The sequence below is a fragment of the Sinocyclocheilus grahami genome, unplaced genomic scaffold, assembly GCF_001515645.1.
Source record: "Sinocyclocheilus grahami isolate Dianchi unplaced genomic scaffold, SAMN03320097.WGS_v1.1 scaffold51.1, whole genome shotgun sequence".
Classification (NCBI taxonomy): Eukaryota; Metazoa; Chordata; class Actinopteri; order Cypriniformes; family Cyprinidae; genus Sinocyclocheilus; species Sinocyclocheilus grahami.
Window position 1 is genome coordinate 1,356,487 of NW_015505230.1, and position 24,515 is coordinate 1,381,001.

Genomic DNA, 24,515 nt, shown 5'->3' on the forward strand with positions numbered 1-24,515 from the left:
AGGTCAGTGTAAGTCACAGCTTTAAAATAAAAAGCAATCTTTATTCTCAATTTAAATGTCAAGCCACTTTTAAGTCTAATGAAAGCATTTTAAAAAACGCAAATGATAAAAAGCACAATTTAAATCTAAATGTGTTTACTGCATTTGTGCAGTAATCTGTAAAAACTGAACAAAACATTTAAAATCTGTGACAAAAAACAAATGTCAAAACATGAAATTCTTGTCGTTATGATATCCTGAGAGCATTGCTCATGTTTTACAGCACATTTGACTGAACAGAGAGTACCATGCACCTCCTGATAAAGGAATTCCTGCAGGTAGTCGCGTACTCTGTACATTCATGATGCCTGTTTATATTTTCATAAACTTTTTTTTTAAGCATTTTCAACTGATGAGGTAAAGTTAGTAGCATAACAGTTGTATGTACTGTGTTTGTGTCAAAGATCAAATCATTGTGATTATAGGAAGCTGCTGTAATTAAAACATTTGCGGTAAATAGTTCAGTTGTCTGGGTCTCTGTATTCAAGTCTCTCTCTCTGTTTATGAACATTACTGTAGGTCAGTGTAAGTCACAGCTTTAAAATAAAAAGCAATCTTTATTCTCAATTTAAATGTCAAGCCACTTTTAAGTCTAATGAAAGCATTTTAAAAAACGCAAATGATAAAAAGCACAATTTAAAGCACATACCCAGATTATATGTTAAATCCCATTCTGCAGTCATGCAAGAAAACCAGACTTTCATGATGAGGAAAAAATACATTTGCAAAAATGTTTTTTCTTTAAAAACTGGCATCATAAAGGTGAATTTGATCATGTAATGCTTGTTAATTCAATGTGAATATATTTAGCTTTCGGTAATAAATTGATCTAACACTGTCCAAAACAAAAAGAAAGAAAATAAATATGTACACGTCATTTTTAAAGCCTTAGCAGCTTAAGGCACACCAGCTAAATGCACTCTTCTAAATGACTGTGCTCCTCCTCCTCCGAGTGACATATGAAGCCTCACCTGTGGGGAAAAAAGGTTTATGACATTCTCATGAAAAAAATTATAATTTTATGATTATTCATGCATTTAGTAAACTGATCAATACCCTTCTCTCCTTTCATTCCTGGGATGCCTGGGTTACCTGGTAGACCTTTGAGTCCTCTGTCACCTGGATTGTAAAAAAGTAAAATTACAAACTGAATTATGAAACAAGGTAGATGAGATTTGTACAGTTGTGCTGTTGGCATCTGTGCATATGAACATCATATGGGCATGTGATAAGTAGAACATGTACCTTTTGGTCCTACTGGTCCAGAATATCCCGGCTCCCCTTTCTGCCCTGTTATACCTGGTGGTCCAATCATACGGTGGTCTACAGAAACAGTCAATTGTAATTAAAATCATGCATAGTAAATGTATAAGATTTTTTTATTTTTTTGAACAAGTCCCTTGCCTCTGATGTAGTCTATGATTGCAGTCATGTTGGAGTAAGGAAGTTCTGGACTGATTCCTGGAGGTCCAGGGAGTCCATTGAGGCCACTGAATCCTTGTGGACCTGGTGGACCTCGTGGACCTGGTGGACCTCGTGAACCTGGACTCCCTATCACACCATCTTGACCTTGTAACAGGCCATGAGCTATGGAAAAAATGCAAACATCCAAGACTCAAAAAAGAGTTCCTACATCTTTTTCTACCCATATCTTGTTTTTCCAAGGCTATTTATAAGACTGTCACATGTAGCATAACTTACACTTAATGTAATCTGAAACCTTTTTAGCGATGACTGCGTAATCCAAATTCTCATCAGAGCTTGGGTGCCCTGCAAACGTCATGTCACATTTGTTTATACAGCGCTTGATACAATACAGGTCATTTTAAAGCAGCTTGACCATTTGTGACCCTGGAGCACAAAACCAGTCTTAAGTCGCTGGGGTATATTTGTAGCAATAGCCAAAAAACACATTGTATGGATCAAAATTATTGATTTTTCTTTTATGCCAAAAATCATTAGGATATTAAGTAAAGATCATGTTCCATGAAGATATTTTGTACATTTCCTACTGTAAATATATAAAAACTTAATTTTTGATTAGTAATATGCTAAGAATTCATTTGGACAACTTTAAAGACGATTTTGCACCCTCAGATTCCAGATTTTGACCCTTATGACTGTTTTTGTGGTCCAGGGTCACATATTAAACAGTCACATTTGTTTATACAGCGCTTGATACAATACAGGTCATTTTAAAGCAGCTTGACCATTTGTGACCCTGGAGCACAAAACCAGTCTTAAATCGCTGGGGTATATTTGTAGCAATAGCCAAAAAACACATTGTATGGATCAAAATTATTGATTTTTCTTTTATGCCAAAAATCATTAGGATATTAAGTAAAGATCATGTTCCATGAAGATATTTTGTACATTTCCTACTGTAAATATATAAAAACTTAATTTTTGATTAGTAATATGCTAAGAATTCATTTGGACAACTTTAAAGACGATTTTGCACCCTCAGATTCCAGATTTTGACCCTTATGACTGTTTTTGTGGTCCAGGGTCACATATTAAACAGGAAAATAACAGAATCAATCATGTAAACATCATTAAATGTGAGACAAATTCAAATAATGCTTTTAAAGCAGCTCTAAAAAGACAATAATAGTGTCATTATTCAGCTCAAGTCCCTGTTGATTCAGTTCAGTTCAATAACGATTAATTACATTCATTAATTACAAAACAAGTTTCATTCAGCGATAAGCAGCTTTACAGGAAACAACAGTGCTGCTATCCAGGGACGTCAGTTCAATATTGATTCAGTTCGGTTCAATAACAGTGTTGATGTTGCAAAATTCATCAGTTACTAAATTAATTTGATTCATCTGCAAAGCAGCTCAACAGAAGACAATAGTGTCATTCAGCTCAAATGAGTTAAAGTTTTGATCTCATCTAATAAACATGCCACCAATGAACTGCTGAAGAAAGACTTAAGATAAAATGTGTTTAAGAAAACCCTCTTCCTACTTTTGATATACTCCTGAGGCTCTGCACGGATTTGTGGTTGGTTTTTGTTAACAGCATAAGACACTAGTCCTCCAGAGCCTCCTGGTGGTCCTTGAGGTCCTGGGGGACCGGGAGGTCCTGGCAGACCTGTGAAACCAGCATCTAAAACAACACAGATCATCCTTTTAATACAAGCTGTTCCTATTAAATTAATTTTGATAACATTTCAGCTGTTGTCTCCAGATATTGAGATTTGTAGTTGACAGATGTTGCAGGACTTTTATCTAAGCCATATGACCCAGGTCCTACCATTCAACAGTCTCAGCACTCGTCCAGCATCTTCCTGAGTGTTAAAGCCATATCCACCTGGCACACCTGGGGGTCCTGGGGGCCCTGGAGGACCAATCAGGTACTGCCTCACTTCATCTCCTATAAATAACCAAAGAAATTGTGGATGCACCAAAATCTTTCATAAACCACATTCGTTGAAAGTTAAACACATTTCACACTCACTTTGAAGGTATTCAATGACACGCGGAGGACCAATCAGGTACTGCCTCACTTCATCTCCTATAAATAGCCAAAGAAATTGTGGATGCACCAAAATCTTTCATAAACCACATTCGTTGAAAGTTAAACACATTTCACACTCACTTTGAAGGTATTCAATGACACGGTTAGCTAGCGAATCTTCAGAGCCTGATCCGGTAGGTCCTGGTGGTCCAGGTGGGCCTGGAGGTCCAGTCAGGTATTCTCTGATGGGTTCACCTACAGAAGACATTAAATATTACAGTCATGGAGCTTATTTACCCATTTATCTCGATAACTAGTTAAAGGTGTCTTTTCTAGTGGCACCAAATGGAACCTAAACTACTAAAGATGCTTTTCTTCTCAACATTTGCTGCCCCAATGCCAGCATGTCGTGGTCAGCTGCTATGCAGTTCTTAAAGGGATAGTGCATGAAAAATAATATTAATTCAGTTGTCATTTACTCAGCCTCATGACTTTCCAAACCTGTATGAATATAAAAGAAGCTATTTTTATATTTTGGGAACTGAAACTGTTTGCTCACCAACATCCTTGAAAATATCTTCTATAATGTTTCACAAAAGAAAGAAAGACATACATTTTTGGAACGACATGAGGGTGAGTAAATGATAACAGAATATTCATTTTTGGATGAACTATCCCTTTAAGTTGTTCCAGTTTTTAAGGGAGTTGCTTGGGTGCATAAAAGTTCTTCATGTCCTCTTAAACGTACTTCTAAGGTAGTCTGAAATCTGTTGAACAATCCAATGCCAGCATGTCGTGGTCAGCTGCTATGCAGTTCTTAAAGGGATAGTGCATGAATAATAATATTAATTCAGTTGTCATTTACTCAGCCTCATGTCTTTCCAAACCTGTAGGTATATAAAAGAAGCTATTTTTATATTTTGGGAACTAAAACTGTTTGCTCACCAACATCCTTGAAAATATCTTCTATAATATTTCACAAAAGAAAGAAAGACATACATTTTTGGAACGACATGAGGGTGAGTAAATGATAACAGAATATTCATTTTTGGATGAACTATCCCTTTAAGTTGTTCCAGTTTTTAAGGGAGTTGCTTGGGTGCATAAAAGTTCTTCATGTCCTCTTAAACGTACTTCTAAGGTAGTCTGAAATCTGTTGAACAACATCTGGTGAGCCACCACCCGATGAACCGGGTGCTCCAGGAGGCCCTGGGGGTCCAGGTGGACCTGGTGGTCCCGGAGCGCTTCTGGATCCTCCACCTTATAAAACAATCACATAAAACACTGTTTCACTACAGAAATGGTTTATGGCTCGTGTCATTGCAGATATTGGATCAATAGACCCGTTTGCCTACCGTAGGAGTATCCTGGAATGCCAGGGGCCCCTGGGACTCCAGCATCACCTTTGTTTAAATAATAAAAAAGGTGTAATTAAAATGTTGGTACACAGATGTAGAAACACTAACTCCATTTACAATTGCAAGTGTTTTACTGTAACTGGAGGATGTTTTTTTTTACATGGGCATATGTGAAAACTATGTAAAACACAAATATAGTTTGTTCCAAAGTACCTTTTGGACCTTCTGGCCCTATGGGACCCATTGGTCCTTGAGGTCCCTGTGGTCCTGGTGGACCCTCAGGACCTTGTTCTCCACGTGGTCCTGGTGTCCCTGGCTGTCCTGGAATACCTGGATTCAGGGTAAAATAATGTCAACTTTTCAGCCAGCTATTGTAGAATAACGAAACATTATAATTTTTTTTTTATTATTATACAAATCTGAATCACTAACCGATTCCAGGTTCTCCAGGTAATCCAGGATGGCCTTGAGCAGAGAAAGATCCAAGATAAGTTTATATGTAATCCAAAAATGTCAGAATGATTTTATGCTGTATGTGTGATTGAATGGGACGGTCTTACCAGGGAAGCCTTGAGGACCAATATCACCTGAACAGAAGACATTAAACATTAGAATTCACAGGGTCCACAGGATCCAGGATCTCAAGAAAAAAAATATATACTGTATATGTAATGTGTATTGGATCTACCTTGTGATCCCTTTGGTCCAATAGGTCCAGGAGGCCCAGGTGGTCCAGCAAAGAAGGTTTCTGATTGATCGCAAAAACCACAGTCAGATCACTTTTATACCATATTTTAAGATCAATGTCTCAAATGCTAATACTTACAGTAAATTAAAGCATACCTGAAGTGGGTACAAAGCTTCCTGGTTTACCTTTTTCACCAGGAGGACCAGGTTGACCAATACCTGTGGAAAAACGAAATAAAAATTGAATATCGTAGCAATACAGAAATGCCATCTGGAGAAAATCAAGTCAGACTAATCTAAATTCAGGAACTATGTACCTGGTTGTCCATCATTCCCAGGTGGTCCTGGCAGACCAGGTGGGCCAGGAGGACCAGGTTCAGAAGGAGCTTTCTCTGTTCAATTTAGATGACGAGTGAATTAATGATATAAAAGCATTTATAATGTACATTTTAAAAGTGAACACACTCACTCCCTGCACTCTCAGAGACTCCAGGCTTCCCATCTTCTCCTTTGTCTCCTTTATCTCCCTTTGAACCTGTAGAGATTCAAATGTCAGGGAACTAAAATGTTCTGATTTCAGTCTTTCTGTTTTATAGAAAAAGAAATCTCACCAGGTGGACCAGGAAGACCAGCAGGACCAATAGGACCTATGGTTAAAAAAAATTTAATCAATGTTAGCACGGCATACTGCTGTTTAACTGATTTTTTTCATTTCATATTAAATCCATGATGAACTTCATGACACCTGATAGTCCAGATGGTCCAGCAGGACCCGGAGCTCCAGGAGATCCAGGGGGTCCAGGTACACCCACAGTGTTAGTATTAGCGCCTACAAGGAGTGATAAGATGATGAATTATGTCACCATCAAATGAGCCAGATTAATAATATTATCATTATTACTACTAACTAATTATCATTTGTGTTCCCTCACCTGCAGAAATGACTCTTCCGGGCTCACCAGGCTCACCTAAAGAGACAACATCATGTATGTGGTACGACAACGTGTATTTCTACGTACATCATACCACTTCTACCTAATACAAACTTCAGTCATAATGCTATGTTATTAGGTAGAATTGAATGAATAAATAAATAAATAAATAATACCTTTAGCTCCTGGCTGGCCCGGAGTACCTGGCAAACCTATCATTGGGAAATAAGTGGTTAAAATAAAATAAAATAATATTTGTCCGGTGAAGGTTAACTTGCAAGTGTCTGCAGTTTCACCAAAAAAAATCAAATAAAAAAATAACTGCAAAATATGTTTTGTTTAATATATGCAGCTGAGAACAAGTAAAATCTAACCTGGTGGTCCTTGGAGTCCTGGTGCACCTGTGCAGAAAAACACTTTCTTTACACGGTTTGCATTATTAACAATTATGTTTAAAAAGCATGAACAGTGCAAATGATCTTAGTGTGATTCATGGTGTGAACTTTCTTTTCATTTATACCTGGTATTCCTGCATCTCCAGGAGGCCCTGAGGGTCCCCGAGCTCCAGGCAACCCAATCGGACCTTGATCCCCTTTAATTTAAATGAAAGAGAAATTTAAAGAATGCATGCTTGAAAAGAAAGACAGACTAATATTTTCCCAACACTTAGCCTTAAAATTACCTCGAATTCCTTTAACACCATCTGGCCCAGGAGCACCTGTAAAAAATGAAATATGATATGATATATGATATGATACAGCACATATAGCTCTTTTCAATCCAAAAGTTTGGGGTCAGTAAGACTTGTTTAATGTTCTTGAATGGTCTCTTATGTTTACCAAGGCTGCATTTATTTGATAAAAAATATAGTAAAATCGGTAATATTGTGAAATATTTTTATAATTTAAAATAACTGTTTACTATTTTAATATATTATAAATTGTAATTTATTCCTGTGATGCAAAGCTGAATTTTCAGCATCATTACTCCAGTCTTCAGAGTCACATGATCCTTCAGAAATCACTCTAATAGCCGATTTGCTGCTCTTATTATAAATGTTGTATAAAAGTGTTACAGGCTTTCTTTTACTCAAGTTTCTCTTTCTGTGATGAAACCTACCTGCTGATCCTTTAAGACCTTTCTCACCAGGAGGCCCTGTTGGTCCGACCTGACCTGGCTCACCTGTCAAAAAATATTATATGCAAAGGTGAAAAAAAAGCCACAGTGATTTATACATCAATGAGTGCTGATTTATATATATATGTATATATATATATATATATATATATATACAGTGGTGTGAAAAAGTGTTGGCCCCCTCCCTGTTTTCTTATTTTTTTGTGTGTTTGTCACACTCTTATGTTTCAGATCATCAAACTAATTTAAATATTAGTCAAAGATAACACAAGTAAACACAGTCCATGTAGTTTTGGATTTTGTTTTCCCTTAATAATAAAAACCTTCATTTAAAAACTGCATGTTGTGTTCACTTGTGTTATCTTTTACTAATATTTAAATTTGTTTGATGATCTGAAACATTAAAGTGTGACAAACACGCAAAAAAATAAAAAATCAGGAAGGGGGCCAACAATTTTTCACACCACTATATATATATATATATAGTTGTAAGTAAGATAACTCACCAGTGGCACCACGTGGACCTCGCTCTCCTTGATCGCCTAATTTAGTAAAAAAAAAAAAAAGTATAAAAACTTAGTACATGAAAAACAGAATTACTGCAATACCCGATATGTGACCCTGGAGCACAAAACCAGTCTTAAGTCGCTGGGGTATATTTGTTGCAATAGCCAAAAATACATTGTATGGGTCAAAATTATTGATTTTTCTTTTATGCCAAAAATCATTAGGATATTAAGTAAAGATCACGTTCCATGAAAATATGTTGTACATTTCCTACTGTAAATATATCAAAACTTAATTTTTGATTAGTAATATGCATTGCTAAGAACTTGACACTTATGACTGGTTTTGTGGTCCAGGGTCCCATATATCTATGGTTTCTACTGACCTTTGACCCCAGGTGGCCCAGCAGGTCCTTTATCACCTAAAAATATTTAAAAAATGATGAAAACATATAGTTCACATTAAATTCTTGAATGGGAAAATGTTAAGAAAATATATATTTACCCTTGGGTCCAGGATCACCAGAGTCTCCACGGAAGCCTTGTGGTCCAGGAGCTCCTGGAAGACCTGGTACGCCTTGTGCACCTGCATCACCTGCAGCGACAAAACACATTTTTCTCCAGAGATTTAGGTCCATCTTTACTAGCAGCTTCAGAATAAATATATCTGTAAATATCTATTTGCTAGCAGAATAATTTCTATATACTGTACTGATATTTCTCTGCTTGTTTCTCTCTTTGTCTGGGCGCAGATGGTCTTACCTTTGGGTCCCACAGGGCCTGGTGGTCCTGCTAGCCCAGGTGCACCAACATCGCCAAAAGAACCTGGGGAGCAAACGCAGAGCAATTAACAAGTCATTTTTTCATCTTGTTGTGAAGGGCTTGTGTAATGTAAATGTTTATATTATAACAGTAGAAATAATTATGACAATGGTATCACCTTTCTCTCCTTTCTCTCCAATTCCTGGGGGTCCTGGTTCTCCTCTGTGACCCACTGGCCCCTCTCGACCCCTCAGCCCAGGTAAACCGTCATTTCCTGATTCACCTGTGAATAATACACACAAGCAGGTGTTGTAGGTTTGAATCATCTTTGTCACAGGTGAGCATCTTCAACTGTAATACAAACAATTGTAACCCTGGAGCACAAAACCAGTCTTAAATCGCTGGGGTATATTTGTAGCAATAGCCAAAAATACATTGTATGGGTCAAAATTATCCATTTTTCTTTTATGCCAAAAATCATTAGGATATTAAGTAAAGATCATGTTCCATGAAGATATTTTGTACATTTCCTACTGTAAATATATCAAAACTTAATTTTTGATTAGTAATATGCATTGCTAAGAGCTTCATTTGGACAACTTTAAAGCAATTTTCTCAATATTTAGATTTTTTTGCACCCTTAGATTCCAGATTTTCAAATAGTTGTATCTCGGCCAAATATTGTCCTATCCTAACAAACCATACATCAATGGAAAGTTTATTTATTCAGCTTTCAGATTATGTATAAATCTAAATTGAAAAAAATGGACCCTTATGACTGGTTTTGTGGTCCCGGGTTACAATTGACTGGTAGAAGTTAGTCCTGGTTCAGTGTCTCTGCATCATACCTGCACTTCCTTTGGGTCCTCGAGGACCTTCCTGTCCAGGGTGACCAATGAGACCAGGAGGACCTGAAAAGATGCCATTCATTAACTCAGTTTATTAACTTAGGCTTTTCTTAGTACATTTCAAATCAGTATTTCTTTATTCATTTATTTAGGTATCTGTCAGTAGGTACAGTATAGAGTCAGTGCAAAGGATTGTAATGTTTGTGATATAAAAAAAGTACCTGGGATTCCAGGAAACCCTGCATCACCTGTAAAATTATTTGTAATATTATTAAAACATTTTCATAATATATCTGATATATTTGTGATATTGTTGTCATACATTTGTGATATTATGTGACATTATTGTGATATAACTTATACATTTGTGACTGCTGTGATATTGTGATATTTGTTATGTGTGATACTATTGTGATGTGGCATTATTGTGATATATTTGTAAATCATTTCTGATATTATGATACTGTTGTGATAATGTGCCATTACTGTGATACATTTCTGATATATTTTTGATATTATGGGACACAATATTGTGATATGTTTGTGTTATAATTAATACATTTGTGATATTGCTGTGATACTGTAATATATTTGTGATATTATGTGATGCAGTTGTGCTGTGACATTATTGTGATATAATTGTGATATTATGTGACACTGTTGTGATGTGTGGCATTGTGATATATAATTGTAAAAATATGTAAATAAATATAACTGTGATACATTTGTAATTTTGTGGTACATTTGTGATATAACTAATATGTTTGTGATATTGCTGTGATATTGTCATATATTTGTGATATTATGTTATGTTGTGATATTGTGATATAATTGTAAAACATTTGTGATATTATAATGTATTTGTGATATAATTGTGATACATTTGTAATTTTGTGATACATTTGTGATATAACTAATACGTTTGTGATATTGCTGTGATATTGTCATATATTTGTGATATTATGTTATGTTGTGATGTGATATTGTGATATATTTGTAATACATTTGTGATATTATGATACTGTTGTGATAATGTGTTACAGTATTGTTATATATTTGTGATATAATTGTAATGCATGTGATATATGTGTAATATTATGTGACACTGTTGTGATAATGTGTGACACATCTGTGATTTTATTATTTATTTGTGATATAATTGTGATCCATTTGTGATATTGTAATATATTTGTGATATTATGTGACACTATTCTCATAATGTGTGACACTGTGATGTTTGTGATATAATTGTAATGAATCTGTGATATTATGATTTATTTGTGATATAATTGTGATCCATTTGTGATATTGTAATATATTTGTGATATTATGTGACACTATTCTCATAATGTGTGACACTGTGATGTTTGTGATATAATTGTAATGAATCTGTGATATTATGATTTATTTGTGATATAATTGTGATCCATTTGTGATATTGTAATATATTTGTGATATCATATGACACTATTCTCATAATGTGTGACACTGTGATGTTTGTGATGTAATTGTAATGAATCTGTGATATTATGATATATTTGTGATACATTTGTGATATTGTAATATTTTTGTGATATTATGTGATACTGTTGCAATATTATGCATGTCTATTTGTGAATCTCACATATTTGTGAATCTGACAGTTTGGTGTTATATTTTTATGAATACCTTTCACTCCAGCAGGTCCTTGGTCTCCTAGAATGACATTTGAAACATATGAATAAGTAAAAATGCATATTCACTCCGTATTTATCCAGATTTATCTACTGAATGTATTTAGCTGTAAGTGTTACCTTTAGGCCCAGGTTCTCCTCTCTCACCCTTAAGTGAAGTTGCCAGTGAAGCTATAATGAAATCATAAAAATGTATAAATGTTTAGGTAACTACCTGGATAAATCATATGTTTAGCATGAATAAATGGTAAACACCTCTAATGGTGTCCGACTGAAGTTCAGATCTGAGGATCTGTTGGATGGCCCTCTGCAGAACCACAGGGTCTTGTGCAGCAGATGCTGAACCCAGGTTTATAGTGTTATCGGCACGGACGCCAGGGATGCGCTCAGCGTATGAAGACTCCAGTGGATCAATGATGTTGACAGCCGAGGAGGCGGAAAAACTACTGATTCGAGCAGAGACTGCGCTTTCTCCGCCATCAATAGCGTCCACACGAGCCTTCAGCTTCCGGACCTCCTCACCTAGACAGAGAAATGTTAATTATGAAGGAAACTGTCACAGTACAAGGTATACCAATTAGTCTCAAATAACATTTTGAGACATAATGTACCCAGTGCGATGAGACCACAGAGGAGTCCCAGCAGAAGGAGAAGACCTAAGATCAGTGCTAGAAGCCACTTCCACCACGAGCAGCAGGAACAGAACCCTAGTCCTGCGTCGTCAGACTCATCTTTACGGATCTCTGTTGTGACATTAGAATATGAGACTATGAACAAAACCAGATTCAACAGGCCATCATTGCTGAATGAGTTGATGTTTATGAAAGTTTTTCTATAACCTGCATAGGTTGACTTGTCTTTTGTTGCGGCTCTGGAAGCTGAAAACACATAAATTATGGTTTTATTGGATGTAATTTAAGGGAGGATTTTACTATTAATTAAATAATATACAGTAAGTGACTTTATCTGAATGCACCAGTCATTGTGGATTCTGTAGTGCTGGAGATCATCTTTTTCTCCCTCTTGAGCGAATCTTCAGAATCTGTTATATAAAAAAACTTTGTCACAAATACATTTCTACTAAAACATTATGTTAATTAAAAAGTAATATGTAAAATAATCATGTCATACACTGATCATAATGTACTTATTTTTTATTTATTTTAACCATTTTTGTTCAAAAGCTTGGGGTAGGTAAGATTTTGTGTGTGTGTGTGTTTGAATGAAGTCCCTTGCTTACAAAGGCTGCATTTATTTGATCAAAAATACAGTAATATTATTATTACAATTTAAAATAAGTCTTCAGTGTTACAGGATCCTTCAGAGGACAATGTTGTCTGATTTGCTGCTCAAGACACATTTCTTATTATTATCAGGACATTTTTGTGGAAACCACTATACATTTTTTTTCAGAATTCTTTCATGCATAGATATTTTAAAAGAACAGTATTCGCAATAGAAACCTTTTGTAACAGTATAAATGTCTTTACTGTAATTTCAACTGTATATTAAGCTACAAAAAAAGTTTCTGCTGTCTACCTGCTCCAGCACTGGTGGTGGAAGTGGTGAACAGTTTGCCAGTGTTTTTGGACATGATCAGTCTCTCACTCTCTTTCTTAGCTGCTACATTTTCTTTTGCAATCGCAATAAACTTGCCATCTTTCACAAACACGTCATCAGCGGTGATAGGGCTGCTGGGAAAAGCTGTGAATGTGACATGAAAAATAAGATATTTTCATTTGGTAATGTTGCAATGTTTTAATCTGACACATTTTTAAGTACAATTATTATTACTAGTAACAGTGGTGGCCAATCCAGCGCTGCCAACATTCTTCTGTGCCCCATACACTGGAAGTACAAACAGACATCATAAATCTTTTACTATAGTTATTTGCATGCACTGCATCAGTGTATTAAAGTCATTATACAGAGACAAGGTTGAGTTTACCTGGGCCAGCACTGATTCCATTAGCCATGAGTGCACCACCAGATGTTGACAGGTTATTATACATCCCATATGCTGAGAGGAACAGAAACACAGAGGGCAGCCATCAACATAAGACCAGCTAACAGGGAATGTTCTGTTAACGTTCTGGCAAGGTTCTCTCAATGTTATCAACAAACATTATTCTGGTAATGTTAACAGGGCATTCGATTCAAAGTTGTTCGGTCTTTAATAACATTCTCAAAACGTTAGCACAAAAAAAATGTTCATACATCGTTCGGTTACACTTTACTTGAAGGGGTGTGCATAAGACTGACATGACACCTTCATAATCATGACATGACACATGTCATGAATATGAAGGTTTTTTATGCATGTTTATGACAACTGTCATTAAGTGTCATTCGCTCAGTTAGTTAATTTTTAAGGCAAAGATGACATTGTTTGAGATGTCTTTGTTATGGGCTATGGTTAGGGGTAAGGGTAGGGGTAGGGTTAGGTTAGGGTTAGGTCAAATAATGTCATATTTGCATTAGAAATGACATAACTGAGCGAATGACACTTAATGACAGTTGTCATAAACATGCATAAAACCTCCTTCATATTCATGACATGTGTCATGTCATAATTATGAAGGTGTCATGTCAGTCTTATGCACACCCCTTCAAGTAAAGTGTTACCCATCGTTCATAGAATGTTTTTTTTAATGTTTTAGTTGGACATTTATCTAACATTTTTTACTACTTGTTTCAAAATGTTCAGAGACCATTCAAAAGCAACGTTTGTTCCCACAATTTCTGCTAAATGATAAAATGGAATGTTCCCTTAATGTCTTCTCTACTGTTAAAAAAAATACGTTTTTAAAACACTTTAAAAACTGAACGTTCAGAGAACATTCAGAAATAACATTTTCTGAATGCGAACATTAGCAAAACGTTCATAAAAACGTATTTTTGTTAGCTGGGAGGTACTTGATCAATTTTGGGGCATTTTAAGATTTAACCAGAGCTCAGAAATGAAGTTATTATTATTTTTTGTGAAATAACTTTATTTTTTATTTTTTAAGATTTGGTGTAGTGCAGTGTGTTTTAGTGTATCATTGTAATGGTGCCTCTTGAGGGCAGTGTGAATGTAATGACCTGCACTACTGAGGGCAGATGAGCTGAGGGTCAGATTATTCTGCATGCCACCTACAACGAAACAGCACATGATCTCAGAGACCATTCAAAAGCAACGTTTGTTCCCACAATTTCTGCTAAATGATCAAATGGAATGTTCCCTTAATGTCTTCTCTACTGTTAAAAAAAATACGTTTTTAAAACACTTTAAAAACTGAACGTTCAGAGAACATTCAGAAATAACATTTTCTGAATGCGAACATTAGCAAAATGTTCATAAAAACGTATTTTTGTTAGCTGGGAGGTACTTTGTAAATTTAGGGGCATTTTAAGATTTAACCAGAGCTCAAAAATTAAGTTATTATTATTTTTTGTGAAATAACTTTTTTTTATTATTTTTTAAGATTTGGTGTAGTGCAGTGTGTTTTAGTGTATCATTGTAATGGTGCCTCTTGAGGGCAGTGTGAATGTAATGACCTGCACTACTGAGGGCAGATGAGCTGAGGGTCAGATTATTCTGCATGCCACCTACAACGAAACAGCACATGATCAGTTAATTTTTGTTATTAGTATCTTCAACTTTAACACACAGAAATGCATGCACACAGACACAACCACGTTGTCTCTGTGTAACCTGTGGGTGATGATGGTTGTTGCAGTGTGGTGTAACTGAGATTGTTTGGGTTGGTGTAATATCCGCTGAATCCAGCATCCAGGACTGTGCCGTCATAACCTGAAAGACATAAATTAGTGGATTGGCTGTGCTGTGTGAATCACAGGCATATATCTGTGCTTGTGAGTGAGTGTTACCTGACTGGCTCTCATGACGGGTGTCCACACTGGCTTTTTTCGGGATAGGTAGAGTGTTGGTGGGAGAGCGAGGTGGACTGATGCTCCCCGAGCGACTTCCCTTAAGTAATCTCTTCACATCATCCAGCTCTGTCCCTAAATATATGACACTACCTATCATTTTCTGTAACTCAAGGCCACACTAACTAATATCTTACAAAAATATCTTAACATATGTATCCTATATGCAACCTATACACTGTAATAATCAATATATAATTTAAAAGGTGAAATAACGAAAATAATGCACATATAATATTATATTATGCAATTATTAGCCAATTAGTAAATTAACACATAATAGATTTTTGACTGAACGTGAGTAACACTGACATCTAGTGGAGGGAGAGGCACTCTGCAATCTGGCTCTGATCTCACTCTCTGAAAAGAAAAAGATAACATTAAGATTTAAAATTAGACCTAAAGATGACATAAATTAAAAGAGCCGTTTTTTACTTTAAAAAAAATCTAATTTAAGAAGGCTGTGAAGTTAGTAAAACTAAGTATTATAAATACCTCGTGTTTGAGCGCGTCCTCTAGTGGCAACACTTGCCGAAACTGCCGAAAAAAACAACAACAAAACATTGAGGCTGAATTTTGAGAAACGCAAGTATCACAAAAGAAATAATAATACTAATAACAAGAAGAACAAGAACAAGATTCATATTATAAGAGAGTCAGTCATTGCTTATTTTTACCGAGGTAAGTACACTTTCACGAACATAAATCAACAAAAAGCCTCTAGCATTTTTGTTTTGCTAGATCATTGTCAAGACATGAATACTGTAATAATGTATTACTTTATTATAGATTTGCATGTATTGATGACGTATTTGGCACACATTTTCTGTCCAATCAAATGCTCCCAATAACGAGCATGACCCGCCCCTCATACAAGCAGGTAGCAAATCACGGTTCACGGGTGTGACTTATTTAATAGCCATTAGCTATATTTTTAAAAGGGGTGGAACAAGGAATCCATTTAAAATATATATATGCTTTATAGACATAAGTTGAGAAGGACCAGCACCACATCCTCTTGTACCACTGAAGAATTTATCTTCCGGAATCTGGCAGTAAGTTTTGGGAGTTCATTTTTAGTCCATCTCGAGATTTTATCTGTTGAAGATAACCTGCTTAATAATTATGCACACCTGAATATAAGACGTTTTTCAATTCCAGCCATCATGAACAATAATATATAGATTATAAATGATTAAATACAAGATTAATAGTAGTTATAATTATTGGTAAAATGTGCTTGGAAAAAAATATGATCAGAATATCAACTTGCATAATAATTATGCATGCACTGCTGTCGAGGTAATGCAAGAAATGTTGTGATTGGTTGTCAAGGCAGCCAATCAGAATTTAGCAGCCTCGGTCTCTGATTGGCTGGAATTATGGCACATTGTAACGCTGGGTTGTGTTGAGCAGGCGAGCTGTTGGTATTTAGCGAGCACTGAGGGCGAGCAAGCTAGTGAAACGTTGCACGCGCAAAAGAGAAGGTCTGCACACATCCAAAAACCTATTTTAAATGCAAAATGGATTTCCGTGCGCTCGAAAGACTTTTTTCATTGCGAAACGAACATTTTCTCCACAAAACTCAGATCGCGCACTTTTGTGCGCTCAAAATATGATCTTTCGCGCGCAGAATTGTGGCAGAAATGTAACCCCATACGGAACCAGTTAAACACGAGTAGGTGAGGGAAAAAAAGGTGAGTTTGTGGGTTTTGTAAATTGTGCTGATTAATGATAAATGAATGATTTCTGTCATGCATACTACAAATTACAAATTTATTTTTCCCCCTGAAATTCAGACTAGTCCCAAAACAAAATACTAAATGGACATACCATATTCTTTCTTTATGTATTCAGGGGAAGAATTGCCACTGGAGCTCCCTGGGTAAATATACATTACATACATACTGTTTAATCTGATTAATAATGCCTATTTTAACTAATATCAACAATTACACACACAGTGTGAAATTCCTCTCATTTGAAATCAATCAATATATCCTAAAGCGTCATAATCTCTGATTTACCCTCATATCCTCCAGTGTGAAGGCTCAGACTGGTCTTCCTCTCTGTAGGAACTGTGCTGTAACTCAAACCTTTCCTTGTGCCACTAGGCGACGAGGAGCTGAACTTGGTCACAGTCATGGAACTGGAGGTTCCTGCGGCAGGCATGACTGCAGAGGAGCCAGCGCCACCTCCTCTACCTCTGGATATGTTCATACTGCCTCCAGAAACACTAACAGAACCGCCTGAAGAACCAGACACAACCTCAGAGGAGGAGATGCACCCGTATCCAGAGGAAAGATCTCCACCTGTTGCTGAGGAACCACCTACTGTTGTGATGGAAGTAGAGACACTGCTAGAGCTTTTAACTGCAGAGCTAGAACTTTTAACTGTAGAGCTAATAATCGGTCCGGTTACGCGATATATTTCATCAAATCCACTTATCACAGATCCTGCTCCTGAACTGCTGCTGCCTGAACTTCCAGACGAGGAGGCTGCAGAAAAGAAAGAATTACTTATCAACTTCAATAATTGGGCAATGCATCTCTCTACTATGGATATTCCAGTAGATATGTTGCACAGGCTGACCAACAGCTTTGTGAATTAATAATTGTAATAATTTTGTGAATTAATAATAATAATTTTTCTGTGTATCCCAGTAGCTGGTTAAAGCTGGATGATTTCTGGACTCACAGGAAGCACCTCCTTCAGCACTGCTCTGGGTGATGATCTTCTTCTCCACCAGAACAGCTCCTCCTGAAGCTCCTCCAGAGCCTGAGCTGGTCACAGTGGAGGTCAGTACCTGTTGGCTGCTCACGGAGCTGCTGTTGCCCTCTAGTGGTGAGACACCAAATAACATTCAGCAGGGAAGAAGATTTCAATTTAGAGAACAGCACAATTAATAGTTTTTAATGTAGCTATTAATGTAATTAAGTAGTTATTTCAGAAATGTTATTTAAACCTACTTGGAGGTAGAGATGACAGTCTTGTGGTTGTTACAGTTTCTGTGTGTCTTTGGATTTCTGTCATTTTTTTAATATCATTCAGATCAAGGGACAAATTAATTTACATTATATGCACAATTTACAGTTTTACTAATTGTCATAAATTACTTAATTCTTAGAAATATAAAGGTGTTATTTTTCCATGCTCACCTTTTCCAGATCCTCCAGATCCCCCCTCTGCTTTCACAATCTTGGTTGTGGTTAGCTTGTCCATTCCATGTTAATTACTGTAAACCAAAGTGACTCTTATTAATAAAATAAGATTTTTTTTAAAGATTTTTTTTAATGTATCATCAACTTCATTAATTCAACATGCTTTTCAAAAAATGCATGCAAATAGAAAATGAACAATGCAGGACTATTATTTCAAAAGCAACTTATTATTTCAAATCCAGCTCATTAAAGTGGTTGATAAATTAATTTACATCCCATTAAATTATCCTTTAAGCTAGTAAAGATCTTTATCTTGCTTTAAACCTAGCTTTGTGGTTTCTCTTGCCTTCTATTCTTTTTACAATATGCAGCAACACCTTCCCTTTGCTTAAAATAAAGTTTACAGTTAGACGATTTTAATGCCTGATGCAATAAGAAAGAGTTTAATGCCTGATACCTCATTCTTTGTTAATATATATATATATCAGTATATTATTTATCTTCTAAGCTTTTAGAAAAAGAATCTAGACACTAATACACTAATATAACTGAAAACCCAAACAGCAACTCAACTCAATTCTTTACAGCCAAAAAGTTTATTTTTTTGGGTTGCAAGATTCTCAAGAACACAGTATATACATTTTAAGTCTGTTCATTTAGTTAACCAGCGATGAAAATGCAGAAAACTGCATCTGAATTAAACATATACTAAAAAAGCATATTTATGAAACCACAAAATTCATTTAAAAAAGTCAGAATTTTTGCTCAGAAGAAATCGGCACTTACCACTTGTTATAGTTTACCGTCTCATGTCAAATAGTCTGTCCTGTATCAACACACTGATGTTTTTCAGTTCAAGTTCAATCCAAGCACCCCTCATAAAAATATTTTCAAGCCTTCTTATCACATCTGAAGCCAACAAGTTTAAACCTGAAGTTTTCCTCAAGGCAGCAGCTATAATATCCTCACCTGACACTTGATTCCATATAGTGTATGAAGGATTTGAATTCTATTATTTCTGAGTTTGCTGTGAAAGGTCATCTCTATTATCAGTCCTTTAATTTTATAAATACATTAGTAGTCTTGGTGATACTTAAACGTTACAAAATCAGTTTTCTTATCATGGAGCTTTTGGAGGTTTGATCCCAGCAACTTTTCATTAATGAAAAGTCATATTAATTACTTTCAATTAACTTTTTTTTGTTAGTAAAGTGAGTTTAAATGTAAATTTTTGTATAGGCCTATATTTCAAAACATTTTTGACCGCAGGCTAAGCGTATGAAAAAGAAATAAATTCAGCAACAAATTAAATGGAACAGAAATATGTAAGTCGTGTCATATAAAAGTAAGTCATTAAAATTCCTCAAAACTCATTGATAATATGCACATTAATACCAGTCAATTAATAATAACAATAACAATAATAATAAAATTAACACATTTCCACGAATTGACAATAAAGCAGACTTGACTTGACTTGACTTGACTTATGTTCTTATAAAGCAGTTTCCCATCTCTTAATTGTTTATTTTTGATTGTAATATGGCAATCACCATTATGTTAATATAGGTGAATGTAGACAACATTTCATGTTAAATGAGACAACATAACAAATATTTTGGAATTTGAATAAATAAATACATTTAAGTATAATATAAGAATGTTTTATAATAATATAATAAATAAAGTATAATATAAGTCTGATTTATAACAATATTGATGGATTATACGATTTAAAAATATATATTTTCTGGAAGCAAGCATACAGCATTCCATTCCATTCATTCTATATTCATCCATGCATGCATGCGTTCATCTATCACCAGTCTTGACCTTCGGCACCTCTGCTATTGTCACCTGTTCAAAGCAATGTTTATCACTACTATTGCCGTGTAATAGTCATCATTACACCTGTAAAACAGTAATGATGTGTTCGCCTGGCATTTATTCACTTTCAAGAGACTTTCTCAAACTACTAGGAGCTCTACACCCTGAAATTACTCTGCTAATGAGTCTGGCAGAGTGAAAGATACACAGAGCTACAGTCATGAACCTATTATACAACTAAATTAGAGCAACAGCCACTAAACCCACACTGCATAAACAAACTCGTGTTTATGTATGTGTATGTGCTTGTTCTGTAATATGTATGACATTTTTTCTGTCACGTTTTGATCATAAATTAGGCGTCAAACACAATAAGCTCATGACCACAAATTAATACTTACAAGATATTTTCCTTTACAGATTAGAGTCTTTCAGTATGTTGATGATGGAAGTTACACATAATTGGGATTCATTTGAGCTGAAAAAAAGTGTAATTCTTATACATCAAACGTTAACTGTCACCGTCCCACCTGTGGGACGCTTGGCACTCTTTTTTTTTGAAAACCATTTTGAAATCAGACATTTCGTTACCATAGAAATAGTACTTTAAAATCCTTTGGCGGTCTCCCTTAGTGGGCAGTGTCAAGTGTCATATTACAAAATGCATTATGGTCTTTTAGAATCAAACCTTTTTATAATCTTGATAAAAAACATATAATTGGAAAGGTCTGAGTCTCAGGATTCCATATTAGGTTGTTATTTTGAGATAAAAGTAATATTGACAGAGAAATCTAGACATTTGTAACAAAAAAAATGCATTAAAATGTTTTAATGGAGTTTGGATGGCACTGTTTGTGGTATGACGCCCAAAATAAAATGTCACAGGAACCTCAATATTTTTCATATCAACTTCAAATTTGCAACATAACTTATTTAGACATAAGGCTTTAATTTTATACCAAGTTTAGAGTAAAACCTGTTATGTAAAATATTTATAATAAATAAAATTAAATAAAATTAATATAGTGCATTTTATTTACAGTACATTTAAACTTTTTGATACTTTAATTTTTTGAAAAAAATATTTTGCAATAATCTGCTGACTTTCTTCTTTAAAAAGAGACCAACCTATCAAGTCTTAGAAGATTCTTCTATATTATGGATTATATAATACATTTTTTCTTTGACTACCCCAGTTTGAAGCCTGACAATGTGCCAAAAAATGTCACCCTTTCATTGCCTGTGTTTTTCATTAACAGGTGAGCAGTTTGGCTGTCCCTAGTTTATCACCAACCTGACAGACTTTTCCAATCTGTGTACACACAATCTTGAACTTGCACTTGAAAACAGTACCAGTTCAGTCATAAAATCGAGCAATGCAGTTTCTTCAACAGGAAAGTCCCTCAATAGCAAAACGACAACTTTTCATTTAAAAGAGCATGTTAAAACTCACCTAGACTCTTGTTTAGGCAAAATGAGTATAATCTTCTTCTTGTACCCCTGTTCTTCTGTATAAAGATGTGCTCCAAAAGCGGTTATATTTACGAGCAGGCACGTTCAGATATGAGTAATCCAGGACCTGACATGCATGCTTTTTACCCCTTTACATGCAATATAGCAGTTTTTCTGACCTACAGCCACTTACAGGCGAGTTTTGACATGACGAGGGGGGCTGTCACATCAGACCCCTGAGGCACTTTTATTTGCAAAAACAAGGAACAAAAATCATTAGGGCCCAGATAAATTGCCTGGGAGAAAGTTCTTTAAGTGGAATTATGATGACTTGAGGATAGATCGCAACCTGTGCTATAGGTTATGAAAATTAGCCTTGCTTCCATTGCATTCTGTAGCTATTACTAAAATGAGATGCATATATTGGCAGGAGTCATGGGAATTATACCTGGCAATAGGAAAGTCATGAAGTCCCTTCAAATTCCTCACTGAGCAGCCAAACGCTTGGCAGTAATGATGACCATTTGTACTGCTAGAATGCAAATGGTCAGCACAAACTAGAGTAAAGATGTCAAACCACTAAAAATGATGAGGCTAAAATGGTTTTCACTGGATGTTAGAAGGTGTCAATTAGATGTTGATGCTTGAGAGGATGCTGAGCATTAGATATATTAGAAAAAAATGTAATTTTCATTGATGGGGGATTTTTTTTAAGGATCACACACCTGCCATCCAGTGTGACACAGAAACACAGTGAGCTCATCATGATCATCCTTTTGGGTATTTTTGGATTTTTCAACAGGTGTGACAGAACGAAGCGACACATCTCAGTGAGTCACATTGGAGTCATTTTATGAGTCAAATCTGTCATTACAGCATCTTACTCTCGATCACTGACATGTCCTAATGTGACTGATGGTTATTGATTTACAAATTTAATTAGTAAATCTTAGATTAAAGCATGTTTTGCATTATAAGAAATGTATTATTTGGAATTCATTTATTTATTTTATTTTATCGTTATTATGTCTTAACCAAAAGAAAACTGCTCACTCTAAAGGATCTTATGTATAAAAAAAATTTTTTTTTAAAAAGAAGCACAGAAATATTTAAATTTCTCCAAGACAATTAATAAAATGTTTCTTAATTTTCTGTGCAAATTTCATTATTTACTAGCTTCTGCAAAAAGTATTTTTACTGTTTTTACCAAAAAATGAAAAGTAATACACTGAGCTAACTCAAGGCATTTTTCTCTTGCTGTCTTTCAATAAATGAAACTTGTCAGTTTTAACGGTAAGACAAGAGCTTTAGATATCATATAGCCACTGACCCTGCATTTAGAAGTGTTTCTTCTCCCATGAACAGAAATACCTATCATCAACAGTATAATGAATTATACTAATATATTTGAATTATTATATATTTTAAGATTGTATTCAAATTCATGAAATGGTTTTGCATTTATGGCTGTGTTTTCATGCTAGTGCAGCATAACAGTATGTTTGAACATGTCAATTTTCCTCAATGCCCAGAGGTCTAAGTAAGCAAATATTGGAAGCTTCAATCACAAATTCTTTAGACTTTTACATTGTGAAAGCAACAGCACCTTATTAAAGAGCCAAAGAAAGGTATTTTTCTTCTTTTGCTTTGCTGTGTTTTTTTCTTAGTGTTTAAAGGCTACTCGACCTATACTTTTACCAAATCATTTTAAAGTACTTGATTTACTGTAAAGGAATGACAAGCAAAATTTAAAACCGAAATTCCCCTTAGCCACGGGGTTGAAATTTTCACAGAAACATTCAAGTTAAAGCAAAGTACCATCCCTGACCAGAGGCCTACACAATTTCACTGAAAAAGAGATTAAATCAGAGATAAACATAAAACTTGAAAGAGTCATCAGACTCATCACACATTCAGCTTTACCATGTTAGGGGCAGTGCAGTGATGCCATTTCTATATGGAACTTGATACTTGAACTTCTTGCTACTAGATCTTGAAACTTTTTTAACACTTAAAATAACACAACAGAAAAAAATGTTAACAGGTCTACAATAAAAAGCAGTAGTCCCTGTTGATGATGATATATTCTATTATGTAAATACATTACATAAGAAAAGCAAATAAGTTAATAAACTCTTAAAAATAATAAAATTATTGACATCTGTGGTTTAATAAAGAACCTGTAACAACCATTACGCAAAAAGGTTCTTTATACACTCTTAAAAATGCTGGGTTAAATATAACCCAGTGCTGGGTTAAAAAGGGACAAACCCAGATATTGGGATGTTTTGACCCAGCGGTTGGGATGTTTTGGACCCAACCGCTGGGTCAAAATAACCCAATAGCTGGGTTTGTCGCTTTTTCAACCCACTGCTGGGTTATATTTAACCCAGCATTTTTTAGAATGTAGTGAAAAAAAAGATTATTCCGATTATTTAGTTTCTTCACACCAAGAAAAAAAGATGGTTATTTTAAGAACCGTTAATTGAAAGGTTCTTTGGGGAACCAAAAATGGTTCTTCTATGACATCATTGTAAGAACCCTACACTCTAAAAAATGCTGGGTTAAATACAACCCAGTGCTGGGTAAAATAGGGACAAACCCAGCGGTTGTGTTACTATGGGTTAAATATAACCCAGCGCTGGGTTAAAAAGGGACAAACCCAGATATTGGGATGTTTTGACCCATGTTTTGGGTCAAAACAACCCAATAGCTGGGTTTGTCGCTTTTTCAAC

At 35.3% G+C, this 24,515-nt stretch overlaps 1 protein-coding gene and 1 long non-coding RNA gene across 2 annotated transcripts; one reads left to right on the plus strand and one right to left on the minus strand.

Moving 5' to 3' along the window:
- Window positions 1–157: 157 nt before the first annotated feature.
- col17a1a (collagen, type XVII, alpha 1a) lies at window positions 158–19,386 on the minus strand. The gene is made up of 52 exons (XM_016269306.1): window positions 19,288–19,386; window positions 18,499–18,575; window positions 18,310–18,366; window positions 18,038–18,178; window positions 17,368–17,838; window positions 17,174–17,221; window positions 15,836–15,877; window positions 15,653–15,700; window positions 15,281–15,415; window positions 15,105–15,203; window positions 14,948–14,998; window positions 13,356–13,427; window positions 13,202–13,255; window positions 12,947–13,111; window positions 12,384–12,449; window positions 12,247–12,285; window positions 12,019–12,150; window positions 11,663–11,929; window positions 11,528–11,578; window positions 11,403–11,429; window positions 9,956–9,982; window positions 9,735–9,797; window positions 9,065–9,169; window positions 8,887–8,949; window positions 8,630–8,719; window positions 8,511–8,546; window positions 8,125–8,160; window positions 7,601–7,663; window positions 7,164–7,199; window positions 7,002–7,073; window positions 6,856–6,882; window positions 6,658–6,693; window positions 6,482–6,517; window positions 6,295–6,378; window positions 6,161–6,196; window positions 6,019–6,084; window positions 5,867–5,941; window positions 5,706–5,768; window positions 5,551–5,610; window positions 5,423–5,449; window positions 5,295–5,327; window positions 5,076–5,192; window positions 4,860–4,907; window positions 4,639–4,764; window positions 3,646–3,759; window positions 3,301–3,420; window positions 3,013–3,153; window positions 1,741–1,809; window positions 1,444–1,626; window positions 1,285–1,362; window positions 1,096–1,158; window positions 158–1,010 (listed from the first exon to the last, which is right to left on the minus strand). Exons 2-52 carry the CDS (start codon window positions 18,560–18,562, stop codon window positions 964–966), a joined length of 4,269 nt encoding a protein of 1,422 aa, XP_016124792.1. The 5' UTR covers window positions 18,563–18,575; window positions 19,288–19,386; the 3' UTR covers window positions 158–963.
- On the plus strand, window positions 17,003–17,533 carry LOC107583184 (uncharacterized). Its single transcript, XR_001609018.1, has 3 exons — window positions 17,003–17,037; window positions 17,198–17,225; window positions 17,455–17,533. It is a non-coding gene; the product is annotated as an uncharacterized lncRNA (long non-coding RNA).
- Window positions 19,387–24,515: the final 5,129 nt, after the last annotated feature.